This window comes from Oncorhynchus kisutch, linkage group LG14, assembly GCF_002021735.2.
Source record: "Oncorhynchus kisutch isolate 150728-3 linkage group LG14, Okis_V2, whole genome shotgun sequence".
In the NCBI taxonomy this organism is placed as follows: Eukaryota; Metazoa; Chordata; class Actinopteri; order Salmoniformes; family Salmonidae; genus Oncorhynchus; species Oncorhynchus kisutch.
Genome location: NC_034187.2, coordinates 74,900,033 through 74,913,779, shown reverse-complemented (window position 1 = coordinate 74,913,779; position 13,747 = coordinate 74,900,033). Strand labels below are relative to the sequence as shown.

Genomic DNA, 13,747 nt, shown 5'->3' with positions numbered 1-13,747 from the left:
AGATCTAGGATGTGTTATTTGTGTTCCCTTTATTTTTTTGAGCAGTGTATATATCTCAATTCTGCAAAAAATGTGTTTCATTTAGGAAATCTGCTCACCAAGTATTTCCACAAATAAAAAACAGAAATTATCGTGACTCAATGTAATCAAGGTAGCCTTGTCCTTTTCAAATACAATTTCTTTTTGGGCTTAGTTGTGGTCAATTTGCAGTGTACAAATTATAATTATGTTCCAGACCCTTAATCATTCACTCTGCCAAAAATTGGTTAGCTGGCTGAAGAAATGTCATATTCAGAGACTAGAATTTGTTATGCAATATCTGATGAGTAGCTGAAGTCAGGGTTGCCATGTCCGTGGTTTTCCGACAAAATTAGCCTATTTTGAAAACGATGTCGTGGGTGAAAATGTATTGGTGGCTTGCAAATCAATGTGCCACTTGTGTAGCCTACCTGGAGCTGGCAAACAGATTGAATAAATAGCCTATAACTTCAGATTATTGTTATTATGCAATTATTAATGGTTACGTTTAGTTAGTTTTGATAACTTCCAATTAAATGATCACAATTGCCTATCAGTTGTTAGAACGCATTAAATTGACAGTAACAGTCAGATTAGGATATAGGTCATAAATAAATAAATAAAACCTGGCTGTTGTTGACAAGCAGATTCAGTTCATATGTACATTACTCATGTTAAATTCAGTGATTGAAATTACGACCCCATCCTCAGTAGCCCAACGGGCAATAAGCACTTCTTACCTCGATGTCGCCTCACTCTTCATGTTGAATATATTAGTCTGTCAATTTGAACGAAGCAAGCTACTAAATCATACAGCTTACTGTAGGCTATCTGAAATGAGATGTAGGCCTATCACGGGCTATAGGCTACCTGCATCTATGTAGCTAAGCAAACCATTGAAAATTTGAATTACAATCATAAAGACAGATTTTAGTCTGTAGCCTGTGCCTATTGAAATGACAAGTCAATATCGCAAATGGGTAGCCCTGAATGCTGATTGGCTGAAAGTCATTGTATATCAGACCGTATACCACAGTTATGAGAATATATATATTTTTTTACTATTCCAATTAAGCTGGTAACCAGTTTATAATAGCAATAAGGCACTGTGGGGGTTTGTGGTATATGGCCAATATATCACTGCTAACAGCTGGCTGTAGCCAGGCACTCCATATCACATCATGCATAAGAACAGCCCTTAGCCATGGTATATTGGCCATATACCACACCCCCTCATGACTTATTGCTTAATCATTGCAGTCAAAACTTGCTAAATCATCCATTGATGGAAAATGATCTGGCAAGTTTAGTAAGGACAAATGACCTTCTCTTGCTTCATATTCAAATTAATTTATTATGTCACAACTTCCAATAATTATTATTTGGATTAAAACAGAATTTAGGTTAACGTCGTTACACTTTATGTCAATACTACTTAATTGGCTTGATAAAGTTATGGAATCAGGTTTATTGGATAAATGTGGCACCTCAGATGGAGGGCCATTTAGAGTTCAACATCAGTGTGAAGCAACGATATGAACTGATGTAGTTGTGTCAAATGAATTGACACATAGGTATGATAGTGTAGGAAGAGCTGGGAGGGAGCCTTATGGCTCAATTCAAATCACCAGGCTCGGGCTAGAATGCAGGCACTACAGCCACGAAGAACGTTGTGTTCTCAGCTGGTCACATGTAGAGTCAAGGAAACATGAGTCTGCAGAATTGACTAACTACTTATAGGGATTTGTGAGATAGATGAGGGCATAGCCATGTCCATTGTTTCAAGCTATCACTGGCAATCAGTTCATGGTCGTATTTCATTAACGTCAACAAGGGAGGCCATAATATTTAGCTAACGAAAAACACAAAAACACAGCAGGTAACCAACAAACTGTTCAGAAAATATCTAAGTTATCCACAAAAACCGCCACTAACACACCACAAATTCCTAGATAGGAAGTGTTTTTCGGTTGCATGTTGTGCTATTATGCACACAACGAAAAATACGGTGGGAAATTTTAAAACTGGTAAATACGTTACCCAGAGCCAGATCGACATGTTGTTTATTGCACCTTTGCAACAAATTCCGAGACCCTCTGAACAACGCAGCCATGCTTCGTTCCCCTTGACCTCGGCGTTTACAGTGACAGCTGACAGACAGGAAGTAAAGGGGAGTTAGTTATCATTGAGTGCTATTTGGACCACTCAATTGTCTCAGCCGAACGCAACAGCCAATAGAAATCTTGCAAAGGTGGGACATCCTGTGTGTTCATGTCTTAAAGCTCTTTACGGTACAATACTGTTTTTGGGGGGGAGCATTAGTAAATTGGTCTCAGACGCTGAAATAAATCTTTCGAGTGTGGCCTTTTTATTCGATGCAATATTAGTGAATGTGCTATTACCATTAAAACTATTCAAACGCAAATCGTTCGTGGTCATTATCATCATCATTTATATTTACGGTTATGGGGAACCTTGATCGTGTTCAATCAAACATCGTTTTCAACAAAATGTTATAAAAATATATATTTCCACCAGTCAGAGTATTATTACCCAAACTAATGTGCATGCGCAGTAGAGTATTTTTCATTTATTGAAGTTTTTAAGATGTACTTTGTGTTTAATGGTGTAATTTTTGGTTCATTATCTGTCCTCTGAGTCTTTTTGATGAATTTGTGCCCCTATCTCTATCAAATCGCATGCAGACTCCAGCGTCACTTTGTGGAAAAAAATATTTGTATCTTTATTTAACTAGGTAAATCAGTTAAAGAACACATTCTTATCTTCAATGAGGGCCTAGGAACAGTGGATTAACAGCCTTGTTCAGGGGAAGAACGACAGATTTTTAGATTTTTATTGACTCGGGGATTCGATCTTGCAACCATTTCGGTTACAAGTCCAACGCTCCAACCACTAGGCTACCTGCCACCCCAGGGTGTGTGTGCGTGCGCGTGTGTGCGTGAGTGCCGCACTAGGCAATTTATTTCCCAGTGCAATAACAGCAACTGTGCAAATAATCGTACATTAGTCAGAGATAGCTACTTATTCATTATAAGCATTTTAAATAGATTATTTCGAGGCAATCAAATAATTGAAATTTTCACGTGGTGCAACTGGAATCTTTTTCCTCAGCACCAACATCCCATCCCGGAAGTGACACCATCATTGACAACCATAGTCAGTGGTTGACGACGGGGCCTGAAGCTGTGTGACAACAACGGCTTTTGGACTGTCATATGTTGGCTTTCAAAACATAATTGGACCTTGTTTGGATTCATATGTAAGACAGGTAATGAATCGATTTAAACGGAAACAATAGCTGTGATTGTCGTATTGCTAGGGGGTTTGGCCTATCAAGTCAGAGATTGTTGCTAGCTACCTTGTTGTGGTCAGATCAGTTTCGGTAGCTAAAAGGCCATTGAAGGTTAATGCGCAGCTAGATACTTAATCAATTCAGTTGTCAATGACAATGAAAGTTACTTTAGGGAATCGTTATCTATGCGAACAGTATATCTAGGTAGCTAATCATCCTAAATGTGTTTTTGTCAGAAACAGGCTATTATAGCTAGCCGCTCTCCGTGCGTGTGAAAATGCCACCTGTGCTGGCTGTGTTGCGAGCTAAATGAGGTCGTCCTTGTTTTGGCGCACACGCGCTTCAGCTCTTTGCTGCTTTACTATAACCGTATGTTTTATAGTTAACGTGATCTTATGCAGTCTGACGTTTGCCATCATATCGTCATTTCAACATGCGTAGGCAGGCTTGGAATTATTCCATCTTACATTTCAGTTCACTGAAGCCCACATGTAGATCAAACAACCTAACAGTGGGACTCGATCAATTCAAATGTTATTGTAAATGGGTGAAATGTACATTTGCTAGGTTAAATTGGGGGTGTGTGTGTGAGTGAGAGGAGAAAATATGCATGCCTGGCCAGGCTTGTTTTCATATCCCCTCACTATTTTCTCTCTCCATATTCTTTCGCTTCCTTATTTCCCCCAGCAGGTCCCACAAATGAAGTGACAAGCAGGATATGTCCTCGTTCCAGGTGGTGGGCTCTTCGCCCACCAGTGGCATTGGTGTCATGGAAACATCAAACTTTGCTCATGTTATCTTCCAGAACGTTAGGAAGAGCTTCCTGCCCCAGGAGGCACTGGAGTGTCGCTACACCCTCACCTCCTACATCACCCCCAACCCCAAAGACTGGGTGGGCATCTTTAAGGTAACATCACACCGTGTGTCACCCCCCAGATTTTTTGGTGGGGGGGCTTCTGAAGAGTGTCTTTCTTCGCTCTGCTGATGACTGTGTTTCTCCGCTCACACAGGAGTAATAAAGGCCTAGTTCACACATTTTGTGGATTTAATTTTTTCTTATAATAATTGTCAAAATATTTTTTTTGTGTATTTGATTTTTTTCTTATAATTGTCAAAATATTTGTTATTTATTTAAATTGATCAGGGGGTGCTGCAGCACCCCTGCTTCCCTTGTCTATGGCCAGTTGTAATTTGATGTATCAAATACAAATATGCCCAACTCCGAGCTCTAACCCCCCAAAAATTTCTCTAACCTCAGATCAGTAGTAACCACCCAGTTCAATGATAGTTATCTTACAATTAAAAGATGGCAATTAACAATTCTACACCCCAGTAACATACAGGATTTGTGTCATCTCAGACATGTTCTAATACAACAGTTGAGCTAGCTAATGCACTCAACTCACAGCCGTTTAATCAACTGACAGTGACTACCGCATTTTGGGGGATTGCTAACTGGCTTAAATCTAGCTAGCTAGCATTCTGGTCACTCACTGAGCAGGCAGTAGCCAACAAATCGTGGATGCATGATCAGCAAACAGTGGAAGATGAGCCAGCCTGCATAGCTAGTTTGTTTTCAGACAAATATGTTAAACTCATATGTTTTGTGGAAGGGTTATTAAACTATATAGAGCCATGACTACATGTGACTCTATTCCACATCAGGTAACTGCTGCAAGCAGTAGAATCAGATTTTAAAAACAGGTAAAAATACACCTTATGGAACAGAGGAGACTGTGACGAGACCCACACAAAGGTACAGACACGCACACGTATATTGTAATATTGTTGAATGATGGTATTATACATTTTGTATTGTGTATATATGTAGTGGTGTAATAATGTTATATGATGTACTGTTTATTCTTTAGTTTTATATGTATGTGCCCTAATGTGTTTGGACCCCAGGAAGAGCTAATGGTGATCCCTAATAAATACAGATAGAGGACTGATTGACTGATGTCGGGTTCAATTACTTGAATTCCACTTACCTCCATTTTTGTTGTTTTGTTAGCTCAACATGCTATTTCTCTTGAGATAATTCAAATAATTCACAAGATAAATTAAGTCAATAACTATGTGGGACGTTGGGCTGAAGGGCGTTGTTTTCATTAAACAAATATTCAACGTAGTTCAGTGCAGAAATGTGGTAATTAACTACAATGACCATAATCCATTGCGGATTTTCTTCCCGGCGCTGACTGAGACGGATAGCCTACACACAGACCGCATGAGAGAGGATAGAGACAGTTCGTGAGATAGCTCTACCCAGTTGATATTTGTAGTAGTTGATAATAAGCAGTCTTGAAAGTATTGCCTTATCTACTTTGAAGAACTATTAAAATGATTTCATCATAGGATGACTAAAGACAGTACAGTATGGGGAGCAGAGATAACATTGTCTGACTGGCTGGATGCTACTGCCTGAGCAGACATGAGATTATGATTTTAAGGAATGAAAAATACTAAAGTAATCAAATGAAAACCAAGTAAAAAACACAACTGAAGTATTTTATTATTTGATATTATTATCCTCATTTTCGATTGATGTCTACCCACTGTGGACCTGACAGAGATAATGAAATGTTTAAATGTTTTGGCAATTGAATGTTCATAATTTTGGGTTTTGGAATTTCAATTTTTTTAAATCGCTAAAATAATTTAATGTTCAATTTTTTAAAAACAGAAATCGAAGACCGTGATTATTTTTTAATAATTGAACCTACCTCAAGAAGCACTAATCACTCAGCATTATTAGTAACTAACAACCGGAGGATAGCTAACTGCCTGAAATGTAGCTAGCTAGCTAGCTCACTGGCCAGGCAATATCCACTAGCTAGCTAATCGTGGACACATGATCAGCCAGCACCCAAGAGTGGAAGCACTAGAATGACATCAATTGCAGCTATTTTGGTAGTTGGCTAGATGGAGCAGTCATGGCATTACTAGGCAAACTGAGTTTGCTGCCTGTCATTCCAACCCGTACAAACACACTAATGGGACCACTTGTTCTATGTAGCATAGTGACACACCAAAATTCAGAGGTGTGTTTGAGGGTACGTTAATGTTAGAAGGTAACCGCACTCTTGCAACACAAAAATTCTAGCTTTTTTAGTGAAAAATATATAAAAAATAAAATGTTGGGATCCGTTTTGTAAGTGTATTAATGCTTCCTCATGACCCACCAACTAAAATATGTCTTTCTTCTCCTCTTTCATCAACCAGATTATCTTCTCCTTCTTTCCTTCCCTCTTTCCTTCCACAGAGATGTTTCCAGTAGCTGTGGTGTGGTTATTTAATGTGCAGAGGGAGGTGGGGGAGGCAAGGAGAACAGACAGGTCTTGCTGGGGGGTATTTTGTGCTCGGTCTCACACACACACATCCTTATTTATTTCTCTCTCTTTCCATCTCCCTCTTCCACCTCTCCCTTTCTTGTTGCCCCCTCCCTCTCTCCTCTCTTTCATCAGGGCCCATCAAATCTCACACTTAATTAACAGGAAATGTGAACGAGGAAACGTAATGTCTCATAAAGACACAACGCATTTTATCATCCTTTAAGAAGTTACTTCAAATCCACCCAGCTCAATTACAAATGAATCAAGATGGTGGGTTTATTTGGAAAATGTAGATTGGTTAATCTGCGCTAATGGAGTCTGTGATGGTGAAGCCTCATGTGACACTACTATGTGAGGGTCTTTCTCTCGTTGTGTGTGTGTGAATGCACTACTGAGAGAGCTCCAGACACATACATCTAGCACAGCTTCTTCTTCACAGCAGTTACTCACACTACCCTTGACACACACAGAGACACACACACAGACACACACAGAGACCCACACACACGCATAGAGACACACACACACGCATAGAGACACACACACACACACAGAGACACACACACACGCCAGAGACACACACACAGTGACACACACAGACCCTGAGGCTCTCTGACATCCAATATGTAGGTTAGGTACAGGCTCCCCCTACTGGCTGTATATTGTCATTGACACTTTCTTCTAAAACTCAGGTTTGTGAACACAGGGATTAGGATTGGCAACACAAGGCCCAGGTGATGCTGCATGTTGATAGTCATCCACTTATCACACTTACCCATGTATCAAACACAATAATATTGGAATGAGATTTTAGTTTTTAGAAGCTCCAAAGTACTTGTATCAACTCTTATGATGTAAAACACACACACAATACACACACACACACCACACGTACACACCACACACACACAACTTTATGCTTCTGAAAAAGCCCCTGATTCAGGAGGTAGTGGAGTTGTGGCACGTTTGTGACGTTAGCTGGGAGAAACCTGTTTAGTAAGCATGTAATTAACGTGTCATCGGACCGTGTGCACACGCCTCTGAGCCGTGATGGATGGAAGCTTGGTCTGTGATTATTCTTTAACATCACTCCTGAGTCTGAACACTCCAAACCAAACTCCAGTCACCTACAACCCTCCACTATATAATTAACAAATTATTTATGTGTTCAAACCTCCCCATTAGACTAACGCGCAAGTACATAGATATGCACAAACACACACACACACACAATTGTGCACGCACACACTGAAATATAAACCGGCCCACCCTACCTTGTCATTAAAAGAGACACTTGGGCATAAAGAATGTTCTCCCTTGATAAGAGTTAGATACGTTATAAGGTGTTCTAGAATGTCATCCACATTCTGAATAGGCCTTACGTGCATTAACCTCATTCATAATATCATCATAACACCAATTACTATCATCATATTAAAAACATTATCACCCTCGCACAGAACATTGTGATCAAACAAACAATCCTTATTACTCCAAACATTGTTATTGCATTAAAAGTGGATGTTGTCATTAAGGTAACACTAGCCTGTGGTTTAGCTCCATAGGATGCGTTGCGTTGTTGAGTAAATCATGGTCTGTTTCAGAAACTCTCAGCCAAGGCTGTCTCTAGGGAGATCTGGTTAGAGTGAATGGCACAACACTAATTTAGAATATTGAGGACAATATGACATATTAAATAATCTGGTTAGGTGTTGTGTGACGAAGAGAGAGAGATCTGTAGGGAGGGAGGGAGATGGAGGGATGTGGAAAGTAAGAAGCGGGAGAGAGAGAAGGACAGAGGAAGGGAAATAGAAAAGGAGGGTGGGAGAGACAGAAGAGTGAGAGACGGACAGAGACAGAGAGAGAGAAGGACGGAGGAAGGGAATGAGAAAAGGAGGGAGGGAGAGATACAGAGAGACAGAAGAGTGAGAGACAGACAGAGAGAGAAGGACGGAGGAAGGGAATGAGAAAAGGAGGGAGGGAGAGATACAGAGAGAGAGAGAGAGAGGGGCGGAGGAAGGGAATGAGAAAAGGAGGGAGGGAGAGATACAGAGAGAGAGAGAGAGGGGCGAGGAAGGGAATGAGAAAAGGAGGGAGGGAGAGATACAGAGCGAGAGAGAGGGGCGGAGTAAGGGAATGAGAAAAGGAGGGAGGGAGAGAGAGAGAGAGAGAGGGGCGGAGGAAGGGAATGAGAAAAGGAGGGAGGGAGAGAGAGAGAGAGGGGCAGAGGAAGGGAATGAGGAAAGGAGGGAGGGAGAGTGTGATTGTGTATGACAGTTTTACGGTGTAGGTTATGTTTGGAGTTATGATGTTCTGTCCTCTCTTACTCAGCCGTCACTTAACAACATATGCCTTCCATATCATTACATCTCTCTCCCTTCATTTAGCAGGAGGTGGGAAAAAAGTTGATTATTCTTCCCTTTAAACTAGACTGTGTTTCTTCCCTTTAAACTAGGTTGTGTTTCTCCCCTTTAAACTAGGCTGTGTTTCTCTCCCCTTTAAACTAGGCTGTGTTTCTCCCCTTTTAAACTAGGCTGTGTTTCTCCCCTTTAAACTAGGCTGTGTTTCTCCCCTTTAAACTAGGCTGTGTTTCTCCCCTTTAAACTAGGCTGTGTTTCTCCCCTTTAAACTAGGCTGTGTTTCTCCCCTTTAAACTAGGCTGTGTTTCTCCCCTTTAAACTAGGCTGTGTTTCTCCCATTTAAACTAGGCTGTGTTTCTCCCCTTTAAACTAGGCTGTGTTTCTCTCCTTTAAACTAGGCTGTGTTTCTCCCCTTTAAACTAGGCTGTGTTTCTCCCCTTTAAACTAGGCTGTGTTTCTCTCCTTTAAACTAGGCTGTGCTTCTCCCCTTTAAACTAGGCTGTGTTTCCCCCCTTTAAACTAGGCTGTGTTTCTCCCCTTTAAACTAGGCTGTGTTTCTCCCCTTTAAACTAGGCTGTGTTTCTCTCCCCTTTAAACTAGGCTGTTTCTCCCCTTTAAACTAGGCTGTGTTTCTCTCCCCTTTAAACTAGGCTGTGTTTCTCTCCCCTTTAAACTAGGCTGTTTCTCCCCTTTAAACTAGGCTGTGTTTCTCCCCTTTAAACTAGGCTGTGTTTCTCCCCTTTAAACTAGGCTGTGTTTCTCCCCTTTAAACTAGGCTGTGTTTCTCTCCCCTTTAAACTAGGCTGTGTTTCTCCCCTTTAAACTAGGCTGTGTTACTCTCCCCTTTAAACTAGGCTGTGTTTCTCCCCTTTAAACTAGGCTGTGTTTCTCCCCTTTAAACTAGGCTGTTTCTCCCCTTTAAACTAGGCTGTTTCTCCCCTTTAAACTAGGCTGTGTTTCTCTCCCCTTTAAACTAGGCTGTGTTTCTCCCCTTTAAACTAGGCTGTGTTTCTCCCCTTTAAACTAGGCTGTGTTTCTCCCCTTTAAACTAGGCTGTGTTTCTCTCCCCTTTAAACTAGGCTGTTTCTCCCCTTTAAACTAGGCTGTTTCTCCCCTTTAAACTAGGCTGTGTTTCTCCCCTTTAAACTAGGCTGTGTTTCTCCCCTTTAAACTAGGTTGTGTTTCTCCCCTTTAAACTAGGCTGTTTCTCTCCCCTTTAAACTAGGCTGTGTTTCTCCCCTTTAAACTAGGCTGTGTTTCTCTCCCCTTTAAACTAGGCTGTGTTTCTCCCCTTTAAACTAGGCTGTGTTTGTCCCCTTTAAACTAGGCTGTGTTTCTCCCCTTTGTCAGCCCTTACACACACACCTCCTGCCAGCTTCTCCAAGGAGGGAAGAGAAGGAGTGAGGGAGGGTTTGGGGTTTAAGATAAATGGTTCCATCCCTGTAATTGTATGTGGGACATTTATTTTGGTGGAGCCTAATATATATTTTTACTTCAGAAAAGGACTGGTGTTCATGTTGTAAAACACAACTGGTAGAACTGATTTGATGCTCTTATTAACCCATCTTCAACTTTGTCTTTCTATCAAAAGAGCTGATACAAGACTGTTATTATAGGACTGTTAGTCAAATCTGGTTTGTTGATCTTACAATACCACCCGTTCTACTGTTATTAGAAAGTGATTGATTAACAAGCAGTCCTTATGAGCCCATGTCAAAACTACAGTCAGATTTTAGAGCTATGCAGGAATCCCTTGATAATTTAAAACTTGTGCTTAAAACAGGCAACTAAATGCATGTTGTTTTCAAGTTTAAGGTTAAATAAAAAAATAAAATCAATCTACACACTAACACATAATGACAAAGCAAAATTGTATTTATTTTTTTAACTTAGAAGAAAAAAAATATAAAGATATAACATTTACTTAAGTATTCAGACCCTTTACTCCGGACTTTGTTGAAGCATATTTGACAGTGATTACAGTCTCAAGTCTTCTTGGGTATGACGCTACAAGCTTGGCACACCTGTATTTGGGGAGTTTCTCCCATTCTTCTCTGCAGATCCTGTCAAGCTCTGTCAGGTTAGATAGCTGCACAGCTATTTTCAGGTCTCTCCAGAGATGTTCGATCGGGTTCAAGTCCGGGTTCTGGCTGGGCTGCTCATGGACATTCAGAGACTTGTCCCGAAGCCACTCCTGCGTTGTCTTGGCTGTGTGCTTAGGGTCGTTGTCCTGTTGGAAGGTGAACCTTTGCCCCAGTCTGAGGTCCTGAGTGCTCTGGAGCAGGTTTTCATCAAGGATCCCTCTGTACTTTGCTCCATTCATCTTTCCCCCAATCCTGACTAGTCTCCCAGTACCTTCCGCTGAAAGACACCCCCACTGCATGATACTGCAACCACCATGCTTCACCGTAGGGATGGTGCCAGATTTCCTCTAGACATGACACTTGGCATTCAGGCCAAAGAGTTCAATCTTAGTTTCATCAGACCAGAGAATCTAGTTTCTCATGGTGTGAGAGTCATTTAGGTGCCTTTTGGTAAGCTCCAGGCTGTCATGTGCCTTTTACTGATGAGTGGCATCTGTCTGGCCACTTTACCATAAAGGCCTGATTGGTGGAGTGCTGTAGAGATGGTTGTCCTTCTGGAAGGTTCTCCCATCTCCACAGAGGAACTCTGGAGCTCTGTCAGTGTGACCATCGGGTTCTTGGTCACCTACCTGACCAAGGCCCTTCTCCCCCGATTGCTCAGTTTGGCAGGGCAGCCAGCTCTAGGAAGAGTCTTGTTGGTTCCAAACTTCTTCCATTTAAGAATGATGGAGGCCACTGTGTTCTTGGGGACCTTCAAATCTGCAGAAATGTTTTGGTACCCTTCCCCAGATCTGTGTTTTGACATAATCCTGTCTCGGCGCTCTACCGACAATTCCTTTGACCTCATGGCTTTTGCTCTGACATGCACTGTGAGCTGTGGAACCTTATATAGACAGGTGTGTGCCTTTCCAAAGCATGTACAATCAATTGAATTTACCACAGGTGGACTCCAATCAAGTTGTAGAAACATCTCAAGGATGTTCAATGGGAAAAGGACGCACCTGAGCTCAATTTTGAGTCTCATGGCAAAGGGTCTGAATGCTTATGTAAATAATTAATTCGAGTTTTCTATGTTTAATAAATTTGCAAAAATGTCTAAAAACCTGTTTTCACCTGATCATTATGGGGTATTGTGTGTAGATTGATGAGGGGGAAAACATATTGAATCCATTTTAGAATAAGGCTGTAATTTTAACAACGTGGAAAAAGTCAAGGGGTCTGAATACTTCCCGAATGCACTGTAAATATTTAGGCATTTGGATTGATGTGTATTTAATGTTTAATGAACATATACTGCAGATGTAACAGATGGTGCCTTCCTCTAAGCAGTAGGAAGCAGATTATTCAGTCAACCTTTTCATCTGTTCCTGGTTATGGTGATATCATGACTCTACTAGTCTTAAACATTTGGAGGCCGTGTATCGTTTTGTTACAGGGGACAGATTTTATACTTATTACTGCATTATGTATCTAAAAGTTGGCTGGACTTTGCTAAACACCCATAGATCTCTACATTACTCCCTTTGTGTTTACAAGGTCCTGCTTCACAAACTTCCCTCTTATCTAACTTTGCTGTTGAGGTATAGACACCTGAGTTGCCTAACCCCTTCACAGGATTGGTTACTCTTGATTGGTTAACTCTTGAAGTTCCAGGGGTCTCCACTGAGCTAGGTAAATCTACTTTTAGTTTTAATGCACCGTATTACTGGATTCAAATTCAAAAGACATTTCATCTTGATGTTCTGGTGCCGTTCGGGCAATTTAAAGTATTGATTGGGGACTTATTTGTGACTTCTGGGGGGTTTGTGATGTTTTATTTGTGACTTCTGGGGGGTTTGTGATGTTTTATTTGTGACTTCTGGGGGGTTTGTGATGTTTTATTTGTGACTTCTGGGGGGTTTGTGATGTCTTATTTGTGACTTCTGGGGGGTTTGTGATGTTTTATTTGTGACTTCTGGGGGGTTTGATGTTTTATTTGTGACTTCTGGGGGGTTTGTGATGTTTTATTTGTGACTTCTGGGGGGTTTGTGATGTTTTATTTGTGACTTCTGGGGGGTTTGTGATGTTTTATTTGTGACTTCTGGGGGGTTTGATGTTTTATTTGTGACTTCTGGGGGGTTTGTGATGTTTTATTTGTGCTTCCCATGACTGTGTTTGTATATTAATGTCTATATGTTTATTTATGACGTGTATATTTATGTTGTATGTACAGGGCACATTTATAAAACAAGAAATAGGTCTACAGTTTGACTATTTTCTACATTGTAGAGTAATAGTGAAAACATCAAAACTATAAAATAGCACATTTGGAATCTTGTAGTAACCAAAAAAGTGTTAAACAAGTCAAAATATATTTTATATTTGAGATTCTTCAAAGTAGCCACCCTTTGCCTTGATTACATTCTCTCAGCCAGCTTTATGAGGTAGTCACCTGGAATGCTTTCCCAACAGTCTTGAAGGAGTTCCCACATGCTGAGCACTTGTTGGCTGCCTTTCCTTCACTCTGCGGTCCAACTCAACCCAAACCATCTCAATTGGGTTGAGGTCGGGTAATTGTGGAGGCCGGATCATCTAATGCAGCACTCCATCACTCTCCTTGGTCAAATAGCCCTTACACAGCCTGGAGGTGTGTTGGGT

At 40.9% G+C, this 13,747-nt stretch overlaps 2 protein-coding genes across 5 annotated transcripts in view; one reads left to right on the top strand and one right to left on the bottom strand.

The window, feature by feature from the left end:
• LOC109903335 (3-hydroxyisobutyrate dehydrogenase, mitochondrial) overlaps positions 1-2,183 on the bottom strand; it is a 35,847-nt gene extending 33,664 nt beyond the window's left edge. Inside the window, exon 1 of the mRNA XM_020499970.2 lies at positions 2,059-2,183. Coding sequence (XP_020355559.1) covers positions 2,059-2,131 — 73 coding nt within the window. The 5' untranslated portion in view covers positions 2,132-2,183. The remainder of the gene's footprint in view (positions 1-2,058) is intronic.
• A 995-nt stretch (positions 2,184-3,178) lies between these two features.
• The window catches only part of LOC109904382 (tax1-binding protein 1 homolog A), a 55,248-nt gene continuing 44,679 nt past the window's right edge, over positions 3,179-13,747 (top strand). For 2 of the 4 annotated variants that reach the window (XR_004202903.1, XM_031788965.1), the window contains exons 1-2: positions 3,179-3,307; positions 4,022-4,238. Coding sequence is in view for 3 of the 4 variants with exons in the window: in XM_031788965.1 (XP_031644825.1) it covers positions 4,050-4,238 (189 nt within the window). In the remaining variant the exon portion in view is untranslated. Of the gene's footprint in view, positions 3,308-4,018; positions 4,239-13,747 lie in introns of all 4 variants that reach the window. The other 2 variants (XM_031788966.1, XM_031788967.1) reach the window with 2 other exon arrangements.